This window comes from Phalaenopsis equestris, unplaced genomic scaffold, assembly GCF_001263595.1.
Source record: "Phalaenopsis equestris unplaced genomic scaffold, ASM126359v1 Scaffold000002, whole genome shotgun sequence".
Lineage (NCBI taxonomy): Eukaryota > Viridiplantae > Streptophyta > Magnoliopsida > Asparagales > Orchidaceae > Phalaenopsis > Phalaenopsis equestris.
This window is the reverse complement of record NW_018164444.1, coordinates 26,108,518-26,133,012: the sequence shown is the minus strand read 5'-3', so window position 1 is coordinate 26,133,012 and position 24,495 is coordinate 26,108,518. Positions and strand designations below refer to the sequence as shown.

The 24,495-nt window shown below is 35.5% G+C and overlaps 1 protein-coding gene across 1 annotated transcript in view; it reads right to left on the bottom strand.

Annotated features, from left to right (window-relative positions):
* Window positions 1–24,495, bottom strand: part of LOC110017814 (monocopper oxidase-like protein SKU5) — a gene marked incomplete at its 5' end in the record, with an annotated part of 38,231 nt that overhangs the window by 3,288 nt on the left and 10,448 nt on the right. Inside the window, 3 exon segments of the mRNA XM_020714926.1 lie at window positions 10,893–10,971; window positions 11,060–11,425; window positions 11,530–11,893. Coding sequence (XP_020570585.1) covers window positions 10,893–10,971; window positions 11,060–11,425; window positions 11,530–11,893 — 809 coding nt within the window.

The window sequence follows — 24,495 nt, the reverse complement described above, 5'->3', positions numbered from 1 at the left end:
GGGTCTCTGCAATGGCCAACATTTCCAGTTTTACAAACTCATTGAATATTGATAATCTCATTAAATGATTCAAAATAAAAAAAATTTATAAAACCGACATATCTTATAATGTCAATTATCTAATTGCATTGCTCCTGAGTCGTCTCATTTCCTTTTATATTCTTTGGAGCACATATATTATTCAATGCTAAGTTCAATGTATGAAAAACACAAAGAGCATACAAAATGTGAGGATATTAAGCCTCAATCAATGCTTCTGCAACTTTGCACACATGTGCATTATCAGTGATTACTTGAACGATTTTATTTCAGCCTAAGGCTGCAATTACTCATTTAATTTCATTGGCAATGTAAATTTAATTTTATATTCCCATTCACAGTTAATAGTTTTTATAAACATTGGTCCAAATTTTGTGGCGCTCATAAAAATAATGAGAGGTCTTCTTCGCACATTTGACCAACCATCACAAACTATGATAACTCCTTTCTCATTCGAAGTCTCCTTTATAGCCTCAAACATTCTCTCAACAAGTGTTCTTTCTTTTTGAAGCTAGATTGTTATTAACATATTATAATAAGGAGAAATATAGACAGGGATTGTGTTGTTGGAAGCATACGAGAACACATTAAAATAATATGAAATTCTTGCCAAATAAAACGGAAGAGCTGCAGAATAAAATATTTGAGCAATTTCTTCATGTAAATGATCTATAACCTGCAAATTAAATGTTTTTTTCAATAACATTATTGCCCAACATTTTTCTTTTTTTATGGTCATAATCGGAATCTTCTGCTCTAAATAAATGCTCACTTGACTGAGAGCTACACAACTGATTAGAATTATTTTACCCAGAAGAAGAAAGTGGAACCTAGTTAAATGCAGCATTCTTCTCTTTTTGCTTTGCATTAGCAACTGACTTCTACAATTCTTGAATTTGTGTCGAAGTTACTTTAAGACATGCTCGAATACCAACTTTAGATTGTCGAAGCAAGTGTGATCTAACCTTAAAATATGTTCCCTTTAACCTTCCTTGACAAAAATGTCATTGAAATTCTATATTGTGTCTGCTCTGATTGATCTCAGTTTCTCTAATTTGGTGACATGCCCAAAAAAGCTTTATCTCGTCCTATATGAAACAATTAGAGACATTTGTAGTAGTTATTATCCTTTTAATAAACCACAGAAAGTATAAACATTTAAAATTCATATATATATATATATAAGAAAGCCCAAGGGCTAATATATTAAAGAGAATCTTCTATATTTACATATCTCACACCCAAATCTACTAACTACAAAGGAATTTGATGGTATGTTAATGCCCCATTTAATTAATCTAGATACCAAATGCTTTGCGTTGTTTATTCAAAGGTTAGAGGCTTAGAGCAGATTCTTATATTAATCGGCGAAGGAAGATTTCAAAATTTCAACATTAAAACCTAGACATAATACTTCGTCATATTTACCTGCATACCATTCAATTCCTATCATATCAAATTTATCAAAACAACCACTAATTATCAAGGTTCACAAATTATTGACTCAAATCCACATTTTCATGCACGTGTAAAGTGGTATGTAGGTAAATATAAAAGTTTTGGTGTGAGAAAGGTAAATACATAACCGTTTTGTGCTACAATCGCAAAATAAAACAAAAAAAATATTGAAAATAAATAAGGGACAAAGCATGAAGGTCTAACTGCTAAACCCGCATGCATGGATCATCCCATAGCTCGCGCCAATGCACTGGATCGCGAGGGAGATCAGATGGAAGCTTTCCATCGTGCTCTAGATAGCGCCCTATCTGGAGTTGAAGCTATGGATTGTCCCCTAGATCGCGTGGAAGCTCTGTTTTGTGCTCTGGATTGTGCCCTTGCCCAGGTCAAAGCTCTAGATCGAATTGAAGACTCCTTAACTTTGATCAAGGCTGCTTGACGACTCCTTTAAGTCAATCAGGGCAGCTCGAAGCTCCCTTACTACGACTAGTGATGCTCGATGATGACTTTCTTGCTGCTTGCTTTGATGGGGCTGCTGAAAATGCTTGTCAGGCGATGGTAAAACATTAAGACATACAAAATATTGTAGTTTTGTTTGTGTTGCCGCTTTGTATTCTACTTCAATGCTGCTCAAATAAGTTCCCGTGTCTGTTGTTGAGCCCTCTCCAACAGTTTCAGAGCAGTGTCGAGAAATGTTAGAGAAGTGTAGAATTAATCGGACAATTTCAACACGTTTAGTAGAGTGTCTGACACATATCGGCCCATGTCGGAGCCGTGTCCATGTCCGACACGTGTCTAACACGGTTATGAATTCTTTGGAGGTGTCCGTGCTTCCCGGAAGAAGAAACTATAAAATTGCATAATTGAAGAATCTGTATTAGTCTTTTAGCACTTTGTACAGTAACAATCACAGTGTATATATAGGGCAGTTATACAGTTTGTTACATGTTGTCAGGAATTAGATGGTGTAGATTGTAGGTTGTTATTCATGGATAACAGTGCTGACTGCAATACAGATTTTCGGTTGGGGTGAATTTTGACATTCAATGGAGGTTTTTGGTTTTGATAAGTTGGCTCCTTTATCAGCTGCCTGCAAGTTGATGATCTGATCTCGGAGCATCAAATTGTGTAGCAGAAGCAGACATTGAGTTTTTGGGAGTGCTTTGGTAAGAAGAACTGATGATTGGCCTTGTATGGAGATGTGGTGGACTGAAATCTGATTGTATTTAATGTAGTTGTGAATGTAGTGACGTCGACTTCCATATGCTATGAAGACATGAAAAACTTTTGCGAGAGCTATTATGGAGACGGTGTCACGGTATAATGTAATTGGAGTGTTGATGCCGACGGTTTTAAGTGCTGAAGTAAACGTATCAGCCAAATGATGCATGTGGCTGTTGTGGTAAGGGATTTGTATTTTGCTTTGGTGGAAGAACAAATGACTATCTGTTGTTTCTTTACACACCATGACAGTAATTTGCGACTAAGAATGCATAATAATCCATGGTTGATTTATGATTTGTAGGATTTCCTGCCAATTGGAGTCGGAGTAAGCAAGTAGAGTTAGGGCGGTTGAGTGAATAGGTAGTCCCTTGGTGAGAGTGACTTTGAGGTAATGAAGTAGGTCCTTCAGGTGATGGAATTGTATGTTTAGTGGATCGTAAAGGTGTTGGTAATGCTTGTTGACAAGTAGAGCTATGTCGAGGCGAGTGAGTGTAAGGTGTTATGGTGAGCTGACTAGGCGGTTGTATAAGTGAGGATTGGAATGGGTTTTTTGGATAAGGACAGAAGATTTTGGGAGATAGTAGAGTTGAGAGAGGTTTGCAAGACTCAAACCCGACTTTTCTTGGGATGTTTATAGCATATTTATTTTCGGTGACGTGAATACCATATTGTGTGGGATCATGGTTTGGATGCCAAGGAATGCGAAGAAGGGGCCGAGATTTTTTAGTTTGTAGAGTTGTTGAAGTTTGTGAATAAGTTTTATTTGAGAAGGTTGACAATTACCGGTGAGTAGGATGCATCAATGTATATGTGGATTAACATATGAATCTTATTGTGGTCGTCAGTCATGAGGAAAGAGGTAGCTTGGTTGAATTTAAAGCCAAGTTGTTGGGGTGATGTTGAGAAGGGTTGCGTACCATTATTGTGGCGATTGTTTGTGGCCATAGAGAGTTTTATGAAGATGACAGACGTAGTTGGGTTTGATGAGACATTGGAATCCAAGTGGCTAGGATATATACACCGTTTTATTAAGTATACCATGAAGGCATTTAATATGTTAAGTTGAGTTATAACTTAATTACGGGAAATGAAAATGGTTAATAGTGTACTGATGGTGAGGAATTTAGCTACTGGGCTAAAAGTTTCCATATAGTCGATTGTCGGTTGTTCCTTGTAGCCTTGAGCAACAAGGTAAGCTTTGTATCTAGCAATGGTTAGCTATGGTTTCATCGGTTTTATATTTTGTATGATATGTCCAACCGCATCCGATGGTACGTTGAGAGGGGGAATGTCCTACAGGCGTCCAAGTATCCTGAGAAAGCAGTGTTAATCGTGTAAATAAAAGAAAAGAAAAAGAAAGAATAATTTATAAACTTAAAAATTTACCTGCTCCCACCAAGTTTACTCGTTTCTGTGCAATAACTGCTCCAGCTTCCTCTTAACATAAAAGTGACACGAAAACTCCCTCCTCTGCTCTCCCTAAACCCTAAAAATATTAGGTTCGAACTCCGGACAAAGAACTACCCCCGGATGCCAATAAAAAACGTGTAAATCCCGGTTCCACCGCTTAGAAAATGATTTTTTTTTTTTCCACAAGACCCGAACTTTATCACGTTTTTCATTTGCGATTGGAACGTTCCTGCATTATTGCATCACATTGTTCATTTGCGATTCCGGGAGCTAAGGTATCGAGCAGTTGTGATGGACTGTTTTCTTGACCAAGATATGTTGATGATGGATTCCGAAAAGAATGTCAACGAGTTTGAAACGGATGTGAGTTTAGCTTTGCCCAAAATTTTTTCATTATCGTCATTGTTGTGATGCTACAGTAGCGTTTCTGCGGTTAATATTTGGGTGTTTATGATGTGTTAATCTTGAGTTATTTCTGATGTTCAGTAATTTTTAATCAGATGTTTTTATGGAATTTTTTTATGATATTGTGGTGTTGTTATGGTATTATTGTGGTGTTATTTTGACGTTATTATGATCATATTGCTTTGTCACTAAGACGAAAGATTTCAAATAATTAAGGTGGGATTGTGGCGTTACTTTAGTTTTATTATTTTATTATTCTGGAACTATTTTGATAATATTGCGGTGTTATCCATGAGTTATTATTTTGTTACTTTGTTGTTATTGAACGGTGTTATTAGAGTTTTTATGGTGTTATTATGGTTTTATTCTGAAATTATTCTAGTATATTTTTACATAATTGTTTCGAATTGTTTGTGGTGTTATTGCGATGTTATGCTGATGTTATTTTGCTGTTAATGTTGTGTTAATTTAGCGTTATTGTGGTGTTATTTTGTTAATATTTTTGTGATTTTTTGGTGTTATGTTGATGCTATTTTCAGGTTATTCTTGGTATGCTTTTTTTATGTTACTCTGATATTATTATTATGATTTTTTGGAATTATTGTAAGAATATGAAGATATTGGTAGAATGTTTTATTTTTTGAAATTGTAATATCTGGTTGGTGTTATTTTTATATTTAACCATTTTTATAATATTATACAAAATTTGTAGTTCTTTGAGCCTGAAAATGTTTCCAATGAAACAATTACACATCTTTATTCGCACTATTGTCCATAATGAGCAAGAAGCATATGAACACTATTGTGCATATGCACATCATATTAGATTCACTGTCCGAAAAGACCATAGCATTTTTTGGTCAAACTCAAAGAAAATTAAGACGGACTATTTATGTGTAAAAGCTAGTCACAAAAAAGAGTCAAAGTTCACCAAAACAGCGAAGTTCAAAAAAGTAAACGCAAGGACTAGCTGTCAAGTCATAATTCGACATGTTCATGTTGAAAGCAATTGAAACATAAAAAAATTGTAGAAAGTCATAATCACCCAATGACGGAAACTGGTGATAAGCATCTTTTATATTCCAGCAGAAAGATAAGCGAGATAAATGCAGATGTGTTAAGATCAATGCAGGATCAGGGATTAGAGCAACAGATGCATTTAACTTCCTTGCTACAAAGGTTGGGGGAGCAGAAAACCAAAAATATATGAAGAGATGTCTTCAATTTTATTCAAAGAGAAAGAAGAGATGGAATTGAACAAAGTGATGTAAATTCTTTGTTACAATTGTTCATGGAGAGACATGTTGAGGATAACATGTTTGCACACATTCCATATTTTCTGATCCCACAACCTATGTAGAAAGAATGTTAAATGCATCTGTTGTTCTAATCCCTGATCATATCATTGATCTCAGCGCATTTGCATTCACCTCGCTTATATTTTGTTAGAACGAAAAAAATGTTTATCACTAGTTTACGCCAAAGGGTGATTATAATTTTCTACAAATTTTTTAACTGTTTAATTGTCTTCAACATCGACAACATATCGAACCATGGCTTGACAACCAGTCTTTGTGTCTACTTTTTTGAACTTCGTCATATTGATTAACTTTGACTCTTTCTTGTGACCAGCTTTTCCACATAAATAGTCCTCCTTAATTTTCTTCGAGTTCGGCCAAAAACTGTTATGGTCCTTTCATATGTTTCTTGCTCATTGTGAACAACGGTGCGAAAAAAGTTGTCTGCAATTCATTGAAAACATTTCCAGCATCAAAGAATTACAAATTTGCATAATACTATAAAGATGATTATGGAAATAACACCAATCAAATACTACAATCTCAATAAAACAAATACTACAATCTCAAAAAAACAAAACATCCCACCAGCACCTCCATAATTCTACAATAACACCAAAAAACTACAAGAATAATACCAGAGAAACATAAAAAAAAACATCACAAAAACAACCAGAAAAATCGCATCAGCATAACACCAAAATACCAATCAAAGAATTACAAATTTGCATAATATTATAAAAATGATTAAATATGGAAATAACACCAATCGAATATTACAATCTCAATAAAACAAAACATTCCACCATCACAAGAATAACCCGAAAATAGCATCAGCATGACACCAAAATACCACAAGAATAATAATAAAATAACACCACAATAACACAAAATTAACATCGGAATAACACCAGCAAACGTCGCAATAACACCACAAATAATCAGACCACTCCATAAAAAACACTAAATAACCCCAGAATAACATCATACTAACACCGTAATAACATCATAAAAACTCCAATAACACATTAAAAACTACAAAAAAAACCGTTCAATAACAACAAAGTAACACAATAATAACACATAGATAACACCGCAATAACATCAAAATAATACCAAAGTAACAGAATAAAAACATCAGAGCAACGTCACAGTTCCCCCTCAATATGTTTTAAACATTTCGTCTTAGTAACAAAGCAATACGATCATAACAATATCAAAATAACACCACAATAACACTATAATCTCACGTCAATAAAACCGACACATTACAACTTAATAACACTGCAATATCATAAAAACCTCCATAAAACACCTGATTAAAAATTAGTGAACAGTAGAAATAACTCAAGAGTGACACATCATAAACACCTAAGTATCACTGTTGAAACGCTATTGTAGCACCACAACAATGGATTTACGATAATGAAAACATTTTAGGCGAAAATAAACTCACCTCCGTTTCAAACTCGTTACTATTATTTTCGGAATCCATCATTAATATATCTTGGTCGAAAGAGCAGTCCATTGCAGCAGCTGCTTGAAACCCTAGCTTCCGAAATTGCAAATGAAAAATGTGACACAATAAAGTGAGAACGTTGTAATCACAAATGAAAATGTGACAAAATAAGCGAGAAAGTGACAAATAAAGCATTTTCGACGAAAAGGGCTGGGTCGGTTTGAATCACGCGATAAAAAAAAAGATTTTTCTTTTTTTAAGCGGGATTTACACGTGGTTGTCTTTTATTGGTGTCCGGACGTAGCTATGCTTCCGGAGTCCATACCTAATATTTTTTCCTTCGCTAGCTTTTCTACCTCTCAAAACCACACACAGAAACAATAACAAAAAACACTCATGCATCGGTTCCTATTTGGACCTGAGCCAAAGAAAAAAATCCGAGCCCGTAGCCCCATTTTCTCAATTACTAACCCGAGCACCAACCTAAGCCCAAAAACCAAACAGAGCCCGAGTCACTTCCACTCCACTTATTTCTTTAGAAAAATTTTTTAAAAAAAATCTTTTATTTCTCTTTGTCGATTGCTGTCATAATACCATCAACTCATGCTCAAAGGTATAAAAAGGGTGGAGGAAATTTTAAAAAAAATACACGTTCGAAAAAATTTGATTAAATGTCCAAGGAATTAAGTAATGTTTAGGGAAAAGTTAGTACTCGTTAGAGAAAATTTTTATAAGAAATTGGGGAAATTTTAAATGATCGTTTTAGGAAACTCAAGTACCTGTCCAGTGAACTAAATATCATTCAGAGAAAGATAAATATATATTCGGGGAAATGCATGCTTGTGCTTGACTTTTGCAGGTAAATTGAAGGCCTAACAAGTCTCTTAAGACCAATAGGTTATAAAAGAACATTTTGTTTCTTGGTCGAAGTTCTCATGACACTAACCAGTGAGTCTTTTAAGACAGTTGGGCAGATTGACACTCTTCCCAATGCCCCCTAACAATGGTATATGCCAGGAGGTTGCTAAAATTCTGAATAACTTGAACTTGCAAATAACTAAAAAATTAGATTATTTAAAACTAGTTAAAAACTCAAAATTGCGAATTATTTTATTGCAGTTTGCAAAAATATATATGTAAAATTCAGTTTTTCAAATTTAGGCTCCTAGGGTTGAAAATCAATTCAAAAATAGGCTTTCTAAACTTGAAGCTCATAAGGTTTAAAATTAATTCAAAATTGTCCTTTTCAAACTAAGGCTCAAATGATTGAAAATTAATTCAAAATTAAGCTTTCCAAACTAAGGTTTTTTATAAATAATTAAAATTTAGGCTCTTGAAAATTCAAATTTAGGCTCTTAGGTTTGAAAATTAATTCAAATATGAGGCTTTTGAAATTGAAGGCTACTCGTTTCACTCCCCCCTTCTGCCCATTAATTTTAATTATTATTCTTCTGATGCTAAGAGATCCTAACACTGTCATCCCCAGGTCCCAAGCCCCGGATATGAAAAGTAAAGGGTTGTGTTGGGTAGTCGATAGCTAACTTAAAATTTGTCGAAAAAACATGACATGAATCTTTTTAATAACAGTGTAAATGCTAGGGTGCCCCCTAATATTTGCAACAAAAGATAAAATATAAGAAATTATATTATAAAAATTGGTTTAAATGTAAAAACTTAGAGAATTGAGAAAAATATAAAATAGTCCGTAAGGAGTCTAAGAGAACAATCTGTTACGTTAAAAATTTTACTTTTAGTGATCTTTATAATATATTAGATACTAAAGATAACGAAAAATATATATATATATTAACCAAATAAAAAGAAAAGCAAAGTAAATATTTAACTCAAGTGTATTAAAGATGAAAATCAAAAGACGTTTTTCTTAGAATAAGATATTCAATATCGGTGGGTGAGTTATTTTGATAAATTTTTTAATGAAGTTTCTAAAAATATAATCGACTTTAATGATCTTAATATCATTAATAATAAAAAAATATTTCATTTTTACCATTGCATTAATAAAAACGAAGTTGAGGACTTAAAAAAAAACTATGGGAGGAAAGTTCGTAGTACCTGATGATATCTCAATTGAAGTGTGGAAATATTTAGGAGATTTGAGAATTTTTTGGCTCACTAAACTCTTTAATATTATTTTAAAAATAAAAAGATTCCTGAGTAGAGGAGGAAGAGTATTTTGGTCCCCATTTTTTAGGAGTAAAATGGATACATGAGTGAGCAAATTATACAGGAGTTAAGTTAATGCATCATACTTTAAAATTATGGTGAACATAGGTTAAGATGTATTACAAAGATATCTTATAATCAGTTTGGATCTATGACCGACGGGTCTTCTATGGAGGCTATACATTTATTGAGAAGTTTGATGGAGAAGTATAGAAAGAATAAGGAGAATCTAGATATGATTTTATTGATTTAGAAAAACAAAAACTTATGATAAAGTTCCAAGAGATATCCTTTGGAGAGTTCTAGGAAGAAATGTGTTGCTATGACTTATATTCAAGTCATTAAAGATATGTATATTAGATTCGTTACATTTGTTACTTGTGTTTTAATAGGAGGATTGACCAAATATTTTCCTATTTTAGTTGGATTACATCAGGAATCGGCTTTAAGCCCATATCATTTTGCTTTAGTTATGGATGTTATTACTGGACATTTACAAGAGGATGTACCTTGGCGTATGTTTTTGCTAATGATATCCTTCTTAGGGATAAGATTAGAGAAAGAGCTCAGGAAAAACTTAATTATGAATGTCTACATTGGAGTCTAAAGGCCTTGTTTGAGTAGAAATAAAAGTAAATAAATGGAATGTAATTTGAGTAGTAATAGCTCTAGTGACAGGTTGTAACTATAGGTAATCAAAATATCAAAAGGTGTAAATGCTTTAGATATCTCGGATCTATTATTCAGAGTGATGCTCATATAGATGGGGATCTTATTAGTAAAATTCAAGTTGGTTGGTTGAATTGGAGGAATGCTTCGGGCCTATTTTGTGATACAAAAGTACCGCTTAGACTGAAAAAAAAAAAATTTATTAGATGGTGGTGAAACCTACAATGCTCTATGGCACAGAATGTTGGCCTTTAAAAGAAAAGCATCAAATTAAGTTAAGTGTTGCCGAGATAAGAATGTTTAGGTGGATGAGTTGCTTGACACTTAGAGACAAAATGCGAAATGAATATATCCGTGATAAAGCTGGTGTAGCTCCTGTAGCGGAGAAAATTAAAGAGAGTCGTCTTAGATGGTTTGGTCAAATTAAACGTCGACCATCTGATGATCCGGTTAGAAGAGTTGATGTTTTAAATTTGACTTATGTTAAGAGAGGCAGGGGTAGACCTAGAAAGACTTGGGCATATTGTATAAAAAATGATCTTAACTTATTAGAATGAAATGAAAAATATGACATTCAATAGGACGCAATGGAGAAAAAGGATTCATGTAGCCAACCCCACTTGGTGGGATAAAGGCTGGTTGTTGTTGTTCCTATTTTTGTTGATGCTAAGAGACCCAAAAGCTGCACATTCCCTCTTGCTGGAATCAATCCAGTCTAGCAAGTCCAAAGCAGAGAAATTTTATACCTGTGTAGTGCAGCGAGCAACTCCATCCCATTTGTTATAAGTGCCCCTGCTATTTTCTGTCCAGATTCCGAAATCCATCCTAAAAGAACAAATAAAAGGCATGAGTGATTAAGCCAAATATTAACTACGTAACTCCCAAAGATCTTTCGGCTTATTAAAGAATATACCCCACAACAAAGAATGCATAGCCGTCCAGATGGTAGCTTTGAACAGTCGAAGCATTGTTCTGAAATATAATTTCCATAAAACCTTTATAAGTACCATTAATAGTAGATGTGTCAAGTTTTGCAGGTCTGTTCATATTTCGATTCGGAAAGTCTAGCTTATAAACTCCTGGAACATTGAACTGCTGTGCAAGCTTCAAAGGTGTCGCAGGATCAAGGTAAGAAATACCATTAAGAGTAGTTCGTAATTGCCCATTTATACGTTCTGCGGGTACATTAAGCAATACATACACATCAGTTACGGTAATTTGACCATAGCGAAATGAGCCCTGTGGATTTGGCCGAGCAGCACCAGCAGAGACATTCCATCTGAAATTAGCCAGAGTAACAAAAATCATCAGCTAGCTTCAAGGTTAGACAAACATAAGCACATTTACACATGTTGGGGGATTATCATGTCATGATTTGAGTACCTGATTGATCTGGCTTGATTCATTGAGAAGTATGTATCATCTTTGTTGGGACCATCAGGAAGTGGACCAGAAGCAGGACCTTGAGAATTAGAGTAGTGCAATATGGCGACTCCAGTTACTTGATCCCTGAACATTTCATTAATAAACCGAGCACTTGACACAATATAGTAGTCACTGCTTGCATTTTGATCCATGGTAACCAAGAATGAATATGACTGACCAACATGTATGTCCATGTTTGTATAATTTTGTTGCACAGTGTAAGACCCTTCTGTCTCCACAAGGAGCAGGTTATGATTCTGGATTCGGAAATTTAAGCTAGTTGATATGCCTACATTATGCACCCTTATCCTGTATATTTTCCCTGGCATAAGTATAACTCTTCAATCAAACAATAAAACAAAATAGAAATCACTACTGATTCCAAATGTCACTCATAATAACAAAAGGCATTTAAATACATTCCACCCAATTCTTATGTGTAGAGATGTAGAGAAAATCGTTCTCTTATTTTCCAATCTTCAAAATACAACTCCCCCTTAGTATATAAAAAAGAACTGGTGCAAACTTAATTATGTCGATTACAACTTACCAAAGAAAAACAACTAAGGAAGAATGTTCAACACAATAAAGTAAATAATAAAAGAGAATAAAGCTAAATCAAGAAACTTAGAATTCCACACTTCACCTCAAGTTGGTCATAGATGTTGTAAAGAGTCAGATTGATAAGAGTCAGATTGATATTCAAATATGTGAAGTTGCCTTGAGGTAGAAATTTAGTGAAGATATCAGCGACTCGAAGATGAGTTGGAATGTCGATAAGTGAAAAATGCATCAATTGCCCTTCTCAGAGATCAAATGTTTATCAATCTCAATGTGTTTGGTCTTCTCATGTTGCACAGAATTATTTGCAATACTAATAGCAGTCAGGCCGCCACAAAACATAATTATAGGATTGCTGTGGAAGTATCCCAACTCAATTAGTTACCTTAGATCCTCACATATTCTCAAAACAAGTGTCAAGTACTCAGATTCTACATTACTTCTAGAGACCATTGCCTGTTTCTCACTCCTTCATGTGATAAAATTTTCCCATACATAAGAACAACACCTAGAAGAAGATCTTCTGACTGTGAGTTCTCCTGCCTAACTAGCATTAGTGTAAACATCGACCATCCTGTTGTCTAATTTCTTAACAATAATCCACTGTCAGAGATTTTCTTAAAAAAACTTCAATATTCTATAAACCATCTCTATATGTTAATCATCTGAACTGTTCATATGTTAACTCACAATGTCGACGGAGTAAGCGATATCAGATCTAATGTGTGACATGTAGATAAGTTTAGCCATCAATCTCTTGTATCTACCTTTTTTCCACTGATGCCTTTTATCTTCCTGAATATAACATTTTGTTGAAATCCATAAGAATCTAAGCAGCTTTGCACCCCAACATTCTTGTTTCTTTTAGTAGGTCTAGGATGTACTTTCTTTGGGATATCACAAACCCATCTTAAACCTGACAACTTCCATTCCCATAAAGTATCTCATCGCTCTTAGATCTTTAATTTCAAATTCAGTGTCAAAAACCTCCTTAATCTTCCTAATATTTTTTGAAATCATCACATATCAAAATCATATCATCTATATAGACAATGAGTATAGCTTTCTTACCTCTCTTTGTATGTTTAATGAACAGAGTAAGATCAAGATATACTATTACCTTTGATAGTCTTGTCAATCTTGTCAAACCAAGCACGTGGAGATTGTTTGGAATCATAAAATGACTTTCTTAGTTTATAAACCAGATGTTTATTTGAGTCATTTTCCAATCCCATTAAGATCTCCATATACACATCTTACTCAAGTTCTTCGTTTATTTGAGTCATTTTACAATCCCATTAGGATCTCCGTATACACTTTTTCCTCAAAACCTCCATTCAAAAATGCATTCTTGATATCATGTTGATATAGTTCCTACTCTGTGTTCACTGACAAGAAAAGAAGAACTCTTGCAGTGTTCAACTTGGCCACTGGTGCAAAGGTCCTTTAGTAGTCTATCCCATATGACTAAATGAAACCTTTGGCCACCAACCGAGCCTTGAACCTCTCAATGCCCCAATCTACTTTGTACTCAACATTGAACGCACATTTGCTCCCAACAAAACTTTTATCTGGAAGAAGCTTTGTAAATGTCCATGTGTCATTTAGATCAAGTGCTTGGATCTCCTCTTTAACTGCCCTTTTTTTCCATTTTGAACTTTAAAATGCTTCATAAATTGGGAAAAACTTTCTATTTGGATTACGAATATAGCTCTACGTGCGGACTCCTAGTAATATACCACCATGTGTGCCATATCGGACTGTCAGTCGTTTTAATTTTAAAAACTTTAAAAACTTGGTTTTATGATTTTTTGAAAAGAGAGATGAGTTTTATAAATATGAAAATAGTTTTGATGTAAATTTAATTTTTTTGAAAGTAACATTTTAATTTAAAAATAAATGAGACCAAGCGAATCTCACATTTTGGATAGTTTGGATGACTAAGCACGATACCACGAGTAATATACTTATCTCAAAGAATAAACATATCAATTGTAATAGGCTCAATTACCTAAACTAAAGAATTTGTGACATCCGTTTGGTCTGCGAAATATTTTATATGAGGTCAACAAGTTCCCCTACCAATATAAGGATTAGATAGGGTTTATTTTACCTGGGTTTCAAGTTCCCTATAGGGAAAGCCCCTATAGTTATTTACATCTCAAATGACCGGGATCATTCAAGAAAACACTCGATTAAGATCAGTGGTTTTGTCTTTAAGATTTCAAAATTTAAATTTCTAAAATTGGACAAGAGAAAATCAAATAGGAGCGGTTCAAAATAGGAACAGTTATTTGCAAGCATCCAAAAAAATGAAGAGTATGGGATATCACAGATTCAGGGGAAACCCCGGTGACTTCCCAACTATCATATTGTTTGGCTTTACATCTTTGAAATTATGTTATTTAATGTTTTATCCTACAATTTATTTAGAATTTAGGACTTATATTCGCACGATATCTGACCGTGCAAATAGCCAAAAAAGATAGAAGGATTTACACTGTACCGTATAGTAACCTCGGAATCCTAAAGTGTTATGACTTATAATTGCACAACAGGATTATGCAAGTCTAAAAGTGATATGTGAGGGTTTACGTTGCCCTAGGCAAACCATCTCGTCGTGCTGCCCACGGTGTTCGCTCCAAGCTCCTCGTCGTAGCAACTTCAAATTTGTTATTAATCTTATGTAATCACTATGTTTTCTTATACTAAGGCATAGTGTGTATCAAAGCAATAAGACATGCGGTATAAAAGAAAAGAACAGTATAACGTGCTTGAAGAACAGTATAACATGCTAGGAGAACAATATAACATGCTGTGAAATAAAATGATGTATTGTAAATCAAATCTGTATATTTGGGAGACTTGTTGCTCCTTTAAGCTAGTTATTATTCACTGTATAAACAAAAGAAACATTGTCTGAAAAATTCAAGAAAATCGACAAATAATCCACGAAGGGAAAACTCGAGAAAATTGACGAGTAACAATTCAAATCAAACTATCAAAACCTCGGGAAAATCCCGGAGAAAAGACCACGAGTACTTTATCCAAAAATTCCGATAAAACATACGAAAAATTCGAAAATAGGGGACCGCAAGCACTCGGGTCGGGGCTAGGATCATTTCCTCCTCTCTCATCCCTATTTTTATTCTTTTGAATATAATCCAAGGACATAAAGTCAAAAGAATAAAGGGTGAAACGAATATTTCATAAATCTGGAAAAGAAAACCCAAGATCCTTGAATCAATCCAAGAAGAATATCATTTTCTCAAATTTTATAATTGGATCAACCTAAGAAGGGTATCCTTTTCAAATGGCAATTTTGTGAATTTCAAACATTTCATGAATCCAGTTTGCATTAACCTTATGTTTCCTCCAAATAAAATTGTACAAGTCCTTTATATTTCATAAATCAGATGGAAAATAATCCAAGGACATAAAACGTCTAAACTTCCAAAAAATCATGCCAATAGTAAAACCATTCAATTCCAACCTTAATCAAAAGTTTGCAATGAGATATGAACCCAAAACCACATATAAGAACCCAAACAGATGCTCTCGGGTAGGAGTAGCAGGAGGAGCCACCAACCACACTCAATCACATAGGAGCCACAGGAGAAGGCTCACGGGTAACAGCAGGAAGGAGAGCAAGGACTCAAGGGTAAGGCCAGGAAAGTGAGAAGGATCTTACGGGTAAAGCCAGGAAAGAAAACAGCCAAGCCTCACAGCAAGCCCACAAGTAGAAACCGTGAAATGCACAACCAAGCTTCATCATAAACTTACAATTTAAGACAGTAAATAGAACAAAGCTCACGGGCAGGGGCAGTAGAAGAAACCCAAACCCAAACCAACTATGTCACAGACCAAGGAACCTCCACAGTAAGGCTTACGGGTAAAGGGCAGCAAGAGGAAGGTCTCTTCCTTCTGAGCTCACGGGTAAGGCCAAACAAAGAGAAAAGCCACCACATGTATTGTCATTGCATTACCTTTGATATGCATAAGAGAGTGAATGGACAAGCTATCATAAACTATCCAAACATAAGCCATTTTCATCAAGTAAGATATAGTAATTAATCAATCAGCTTATCCCAAACATTTCCATATAGAAGTATATATTGAAATCATGAACTTTGGGATGACAAACTTGTTTACCAAAAAAAAATCTTAAAAAGGGAGCATTATATCCAGAGTTTCCAACCCAACCGAACCCAACACAAAGGGACAAGCAAAGTAAACATGTGTTCTCAGGTAAGGGCAAGCAACAGAGAATCAAAGAACCAAGGAATGGACGCTCACGGCCGGGGAAAGCCAAGGGAAATCACCATACCACATTTAATATAAAAGAGCCACGGGAGATGGCTCATGGCCAGGAACAGTAATAGGAAAGCCACCAACCCACAGGGAAGCTCACAACCGAAAGGCTCAAGGCCTAGAAAAGTAATACAGAGGCCCAAAGCAAGCCATATATTGGGCTAGAAACAACACCTAACCAAGCCAACACAAGGCACAAATCGAGCCCAGCACAGGGGCAAAACTAAAACATTTCAAAGCAAAAAATCGATCCCAACACAGGGGTAAACCGAGCCCTGTAAAAAGAACAAAACAGGGGGTCATAGAGAGTAAACCGAACCCAGCAGGAAAGGGCAAACAGAAATAGAATTCCAGTCAAAATCGAGTCCATCATGTAGAGTCAAAATAAAACACAATCTCAACTCAACTAAAACCAGCTAAAAGGGGTAAAAACAGATAAACCTCCAAGCCAAACTCCAGATCTTAGGCAAAACCAAGCCCAATATAAGAGCTAAAAAAAAAGAATGCAATTTAAGCCAAACCGAGCCCTCCAAAGGGGGAGAAACAGTAGAGAACTTTCAGCTAAGACATAATACCAAAAGAAACCAAACCGAGCCCACTAAATAGGTCAAAAAAATAATGTAAAAATTTCAGTTAAATCCAGCCTAGAAGAAGCCAAAATCGAGCCCAGCAAAGGAGCCAAAAATAGAGAAAATTTTCATCTATATATCCAATCTAACATAGCCAAAACCGAGCCCTTCAAATGGGTTGAAACAGAGAACATTTTTTTCATTTATAATTCCCTTCTAACATGCGCAAACCGAGTCATCACATGCGCAAACCGAGCCTAGCATAAGGGCAAACCGAGCCCACAAGAAAAGCAAAATAAAAAATATTTCTCCTTGGAGCTTCATATTCCAAAATATCATGCCAACATATGTTTCAAATAGAATAGAATAACACGAAACATTTAAGTGTGCATACATCACTAAAGCCAACATCTTTCAACACTAAAATGGATTACTGCATAGATTTTAGGTGAACAAGCATTAATCCAAAATTTATATTCATGCCCTTTTTATGTATTTTAAACAGGAAGGAAACATAAGCCATCATTCTTCTTTTAATAGTAAGCTGCTTCAGCAAGAAGCAAAGAAAGAAAGCCACAATTTCCAGCATATAAATAAAGAAATCTTAAAAGTATAAGAAGAAGATTTATATGTGAGAAGGGACTTAAACCTGCTTTCCCTAATATCTTATTTCAACCAGTCCACATAGTGTCTAAATCAGATCCAACAAAAGTATTAAAGGCCCATTTTTTTTTATATCAATGCCTTTGTGAAATGGCTGTTAAAACAAATCAAAAGTCTCGTATATGCTTTTTTTTTATTTTAGTACTCCCAACATGTGTCGAGCATGGTGATAGATCATAGAAGAGATAGAAGAAGTACCTTATTTGAGATTTCCTAAAAGAAAAACAAAAAAAAAAAGACACCAAGCTCCAAAACGTCCAGCACACAGGAACCTAGCCGAAAAGGTAACTTCAGCAGGGCTTCTCTTCCTAAAAACTTCAGAAAATAGCAACCCTCGAATGCTCCACACTCCCAGCACACGAAGAACTTAGCTTAGAAAGAATTTCGACAGAGCCTTTCCTCCTAAAAGCCTCGAAAAGCAAAACATCAGACTCCCCTTTCTCTCAAAAAAAATTCAACAACCCAAAACAGCACCCTAAGAAGCCTTTTTATAGGCAAAGAAGAGAGGGGACAACCACCTACCGGCCTCACTGGCGTTCGAATCAAATAACGGGAGTGAATTGTCACCATAAAAAAAGAGAATGTAAAGCCTCGAGAAGAAGGGTCTGCCAGCTGAGCTCCCATGATTGGAGAGTCGAGAGGTCGAGCGGCCACGCAAGGGAGGAGAAGAGTCAAGAGAGAGAGGGGGATTGTCGCGTAGATCAGCCATGGAATCTAGGGCATGAAGAGGGACGACCCGCGGGATGGGTCAAATGAAGAGTTAAATGTGTGGGTAGAGGGTTTAGGGTTATAATTAAGATTATAAATAAAGATATAAGTATATAAAAATATTAATATTTCAAAAATAAAATTCGATTCGTACTTTTTATTCGTGCGTCAGATTGTAAAAAATTGAATGTTCTTTTTAGATAATTTCGACGTTCTAGAAGAGCTGGTGCGGTCCGTTTTACGTTTCGCCGTCGGAGGTTGTTTTGATGAATTCATCGATTTGCGTGCAATTTTTTTTGTGTCAGAAATATGACAATATGGGTGTCTTTTCTTACTAAAATTGGTGTCCTGGACGCGTTGGCGCAGTTCAATTTGTCATCGGAGGTCGTTTGGAGAAGTTTGCAATTTTCACCCATCATTTGGGCTTAAGTGAAGTCCTATCTCGTGTGACTTAGTGAATTTGATATTGCGCAAATTAGTGGATTTTGTGCATTTGGTGTGCATGTGTGATGATAAAGTCCTAAAATGGTTTTCCTATGGCTTGAGATCCTATTAGGAACTTCTCCCTGAGTCTCCACATAATAGTTCTTTACCACTCGACCATAGAACGATGGTTTTGAGATCATCAATGCGAGACATCACAAAAGAAATAGGAAGTGGCTGGAATTTCTAAAAAGGATGGGTCTCAATTCTAGTTTTCTAAGATGATCAATAGGAACTCGTAGAACTAGATCCTAGAATCCTAGAAAAAGAGTAATGACCTCAGAATGAGGTCAACACGGGCCCACATAAAAGAATATTAGATTGGAACCACAGAGTTTATTGGAGTAGAACTGCGGACTCCAATAACCCCTGCAATAGCCCCAAAATAACCTCGAAATAACATTTGCGGTGTTATTTATGGGTTTATCTTCAATAACTCTGCAATAACCTTGAAATAACTTATGCAGTGACATTTTTGGGTTATTGAAGTGGAATATATGAGTTTCTATTCAATAACTCTGAAATAACCTCTACGGTATTATTTTAGGGTTATTGAACTAGAACCGCAGAGACTATTTTGGGGTTATTGAAGTTGAATATATGAATTTCTCATCAATAACCTACAAATAACACTGAAATAACCCTGAAATAACCTCCACGGTTCCACTTCAATAACCTTCGCGATGTAGGACATGTTGCGGCATATTATTGGAGTCCGCACATAGAGCTACCTCCGGAGTTCGAAAAGAAAATTTTTCCCATGAATTGACTTGGACATATGCCCACAATCAAGATTAGCAAAAAAGGCTTTATAAGTGATGATAACCTGCCATAGGCAACATACTCCTGAATATGATAGTTTGTGTAATTTTTCTTGTTTCTCCACCGGATTTCACCTCCTTTGGAACTTTGTGAACAACTCTGCGGCTGCATCTTGTCCCTCAGTGAATTTCTTTCTCCTAGTATACACATGAAGTTCATTAGAAATATCAGTGTTATCAATTTCAGGTTGGATGTTCAAAGGTTGTGATGACTCTAGATTAGTGTGGATCTCCAGACAAGTGTTCTAAGACTGATACTCACCCAGACTCTCCTCCTGAATATCAAATTTGAGATAGTATGGTTGCTTTTCAAAGAAAGTCGAATCAATTTAGTTATAGTATTTTTTTGTAATGAGAGAATAGCACCTTTTTATTAGAAGCATGCCCAAGGAAGAAACATGTGATGGATTTTGGATGTAGTTTGGTAGGTGAATGTGAACAAATGAGCACATAAAGATATTTTTAGAAGAAGATTTAAAGAGAAGGCTCTAACATGATAGTATTTTTCCATCATAACATCGAGAGAAACTTTGAAATCAAAGACCCTCCTTGGCATTATATTATTGGGGTAGGTGGCTGTGAGCACATCTCCCCAAAAAAAATTTGAAAAATTAAGAGAAAGCATTATAGGCCTAGATACCTCAAGGAGATGTCAATTATTCCTCTCATCTATTTCATTTTGTAGTGAGGTCTCAATAGAGAAACTCACATAGATGATACAATTCTTTCAAAAGTATGGTTCATAGATACTATTAAAATATTTTTTGGCATAGATACAGTTAAAATATTTTTTGGCATTAAATTTTACATTAGAACTGAGTGTTAATCATGCTATGGAAGGATTCAAAGAATTATGCAGTTTCATATTTCTCCTCCATGAGAAATAACTAATCAGTTCTAGAGTAATCATCAATAAAGGAGATAAACCATCTGGCTCCATTGATGGATTTCAATTTTGAAGGTCCCCAACTGTCACTGTAGATGATAGAGAAAGAATGTGATGGTTTGTGCTGAGACATGATAAACATGGTGAGTATGTTTACCCAAATGGCAAGTTTCACAGTGATAAAACTCTGGCTTTTATTAATAAAGAGATGAGGATAATTTTGCATTTTCATAAATTAAGTGTTAATCATGTAATTGAACGATTGAAAGAATTATGTAGTTTCATATTTCTTTTTCATAAGAAATATCAACTAACTCAAGTGTGATCATCAATAAAATAGATAAACTATCTGGCTCCATCGATGGATTTCGATTTTGAAAGTCCACAAATATCACAGTGCGTGATAAAAAAAGGATGTAACAATTTGTACGGAGACAAATGATAAATATGACGAGTATGTTTAGCCAATTGGCAGATTTCATGGTGATAAAACACAATTTTTTTATTAATAAAGAGATGGAGATATAACTTTATAATATAATAAAAATTGGGAAGACTCAGATGACAATGTCATAATAAAACTTCACTTTCAACAGACTCAAACAACAAATTTAGGAACATGGGGCGAGGTTGGTGGAGAAGACATTTGTGAGTTAAAAGAATAGCTATCATTGAGCGGGTATAAACATTGATGCAATCCAACACTGCCAATTAGGGGCATGGGTGAGTCGTGAGCAGACTCATTTAAAAAAAATTAACATAAAATACACTCAAAAATATATTAAATTTGAAGACTTTACTTTTAAATAATTAAAAATATTTAAAAAAGAATATTTTATTCTTAATATAAAGTTATTAATTATTATTTATCTCCTTTTATTATGACACAATCTTAAATTAATATTATTTTCTCTTTTTTATGATAAAAAAGTTAGCTCGTGAGTTGGTTCGAAGTCATAGACTCGATTAATTAATTAAGTTGAAGCTCAAGCTGAGGGTGGCTTCAGGCTTGAGCTTGACTCGACTCGTTTACACTCATACTGCCAATCACCTTCCCCAAATACACCATCTAAAATTCACAAGAGTTAAAATAGAATTTAGTGACACAGTTCACGTCATGAGTAAGCTTTCTAATAGAAAGTAAGTTGCAATCTAATTTGGGAATATATAGTAAAAAGAAATGCTAAATATCTTTAGAGATGTTTACTTCTCCTTTCCCAACAATCCTGGAATGAGATTCATCTGCAAATCTAAAAAATTTAGAGATGGTGAACTCCTGTTAGTGGGTGAGAGCATGAATGTCTGTAGTCATGTGATCAGAAGCACCTGAGTTCATTGTCCAAGGACAAAATCTTTCATTGTTAGCAAGATAGAAGGATATGATATATTGGTGTATCATCAAGCTGGTAGGTTGTTCATTTATGCGGGAAAAAAAAATTCAACACCTCCAACAGTTACTCGACCCTTCATAAGAAATAGAGGCATGGGCTTTAATATCTTGGTCCTTCCTCCCTTGTCCAGGTTTCCAATCTGTAGGTTTTCCATGTAGTTTCCAACACTTGCCCTATGTGTGACCAAGTTTCTCGCAATGTTCACATAAGGGGCGATTCTTCTTTGGTTTTGACTCATGAGAGGAGTTGTGTGTGTACAACACGAAGCTTTCAGTGCTAAATGAATACACACATCCAGCAATCATGGGCTTCTTCATGCTTTCTTCACTTCAAATTCAAAAAAGACTTCCCTAGTAGTAGAAGGATATTTCACCCCATGATTCTTCTTCTCACTTCATATAAGTTCTTATTTAGACCTAATAAGAACTTCAACATCCTCTTCTTCTCCACTATTATTTTATACATCATAGCATCTTGGGCCCTTTCATACATAAGTATCATATATATATATATATATATATATTATTTATATATCTTGGTTGGCCATCGCTATCAGGGCGGCCACCATGGGCAGGCCGACCACCTGGGCAGACCACAAAGAATGCAGTCGAACGGCCACCCTAGCCGACAATCACCAGTCCGCCTGCCACAAAGAAACTTCGGTAAATTTATGTGTGTATATGTATTCATATATGTATATGTATGTATGTATATATGTATATATGTATATATATATATACATATATGTATATATGCTTTCGAATGGCGGACAACTGCTCTGTTAGAGTTTCGAATGGAGATCGCCATTGATTCTGTCGCTCGAAGCTTCCGCTCATTTCTGCTTCATCGGCTCGCGTCTGCCTTCGTCGGTGTTCGTTTGCGTCTCGACGAATTTGCTTAGCGTTTTTGTCTGCTCGTGAAGCTTCTCACTATTTTTTTTCTTTCACTGTTCCTGCCAAACTTCGCTGTAGCTCAAAGCCGACTGCTCTCCTTGCTTTGATGGCGCCTCCTTGTTTGGTTGAGCCGAACAAAGTCTCCTTTGTTCACATGGTGAGTAACCCTCAGGTGGAGTCCGCAATGGGATTCCCTCAAGTTATAAGGAATCTCGTGAGGGTGCAGATGATTGTTCTTTTATTAAAAAGGGAAGCAGGAAAGGTGGAAAAGAAGCAATCTTTTTCTCTGAATCAGAAATTTCTATCTTGACGGAAAAATTCAAGTTTACTCTTATTGGAAAATTTCAGTGGAGACACCCTCCTATGAAGGTCTTAAGCGAGTAGGCAAGTGGAAAATGAGACTCATTGATAGGAGCATGTGTTGATCCAACTAACAGTGGCTGAAGACTACACCAGAATTTTCTCCAAAAAATATCTTAATATCGAAGGGAAATCAATGAAGTTACTCAAGTGGTCTCCTAATTTCGACCCAAATCATGAAACTCTCACTGTACCGGTATGGTTTAGTTTACATGGTCTCAAGCTACATTCTCTTCACCATCAGGTTCTTTACTCTATTTGGGGCATCTTTAGGGATCCTTTGAAACTAGATTTGCCCACTTTCAACCTAACTAGAGAATACTTGTGGTAAGGGATATTACTTTATCTGATATTACTGAAGTCTGGCTGGGCACAAACCATAATGGTTATTGGAAACAAATCGTCACGGAACACAAACCCCCATATTGTACCCACTGTAAGATATTTGGTCATATCATTGCTAAATGCCACAAAGTTCATCCTAATTTGAAATCTAAGGTTTAAGTGAATAAGGATGGGTTTAACCCCACTCCTGTGGACATTTTAGTTTCGCCTGAGGATGATACTACCAAACAGGTGTCTGTTGCACCTGAGGACCCCCATGACACTGTGTTACTGTTACTGCGAGTGATGCGATGTCGGCACCTATAAACTCCATACAAAACAATTCTGATGGAGTATTACCTATAAATGATAGTGTTCAGATTGATAATCAGGAAAGTCTCGCAGCTCCACTCCTTCAAGAAGTAACCGGTGTAGCGGCAACTCATACTTCACATATTGTAGAAGCTATTGTGGGTACTACTATTGGTAATCCTTCTACTTCAGTTCTACCCCATCAGGCGGATTCTTCGGAAGAGGAATGGCAGGTTTACACTTCCAAGAGGAAGAAGAATGGAGATCTACTAGAGCTCAAGAGTCTTATGGATGATACTTTAATTACTATGGGTAATGGTCGGCACCTTACCAATCTGCTAGCTGGATCCCTACTGAGAACTAGAGCCAGAGGCAAGACTAGATTGGGATGACTCACACTTTTTCAACGCACGGGTGGTTTTTGGGTTTCTTTTTATTTCTATGTGTACCCATCTTTTACATTTTTTTATGTGTGTTGTATCGTGTGGGTTGGGTGTTTAGGCTCACTCATACAAACATATATGTATCTTTATCTTTAATATATCAACCCTTGGGCTTTTTCAATATATATATATATATATGTGTGTGTGTGTGTGTGTGTGTGTGTGTGTGTGTGTGTGCGCGCGCGCGCGCGCGCGTGTT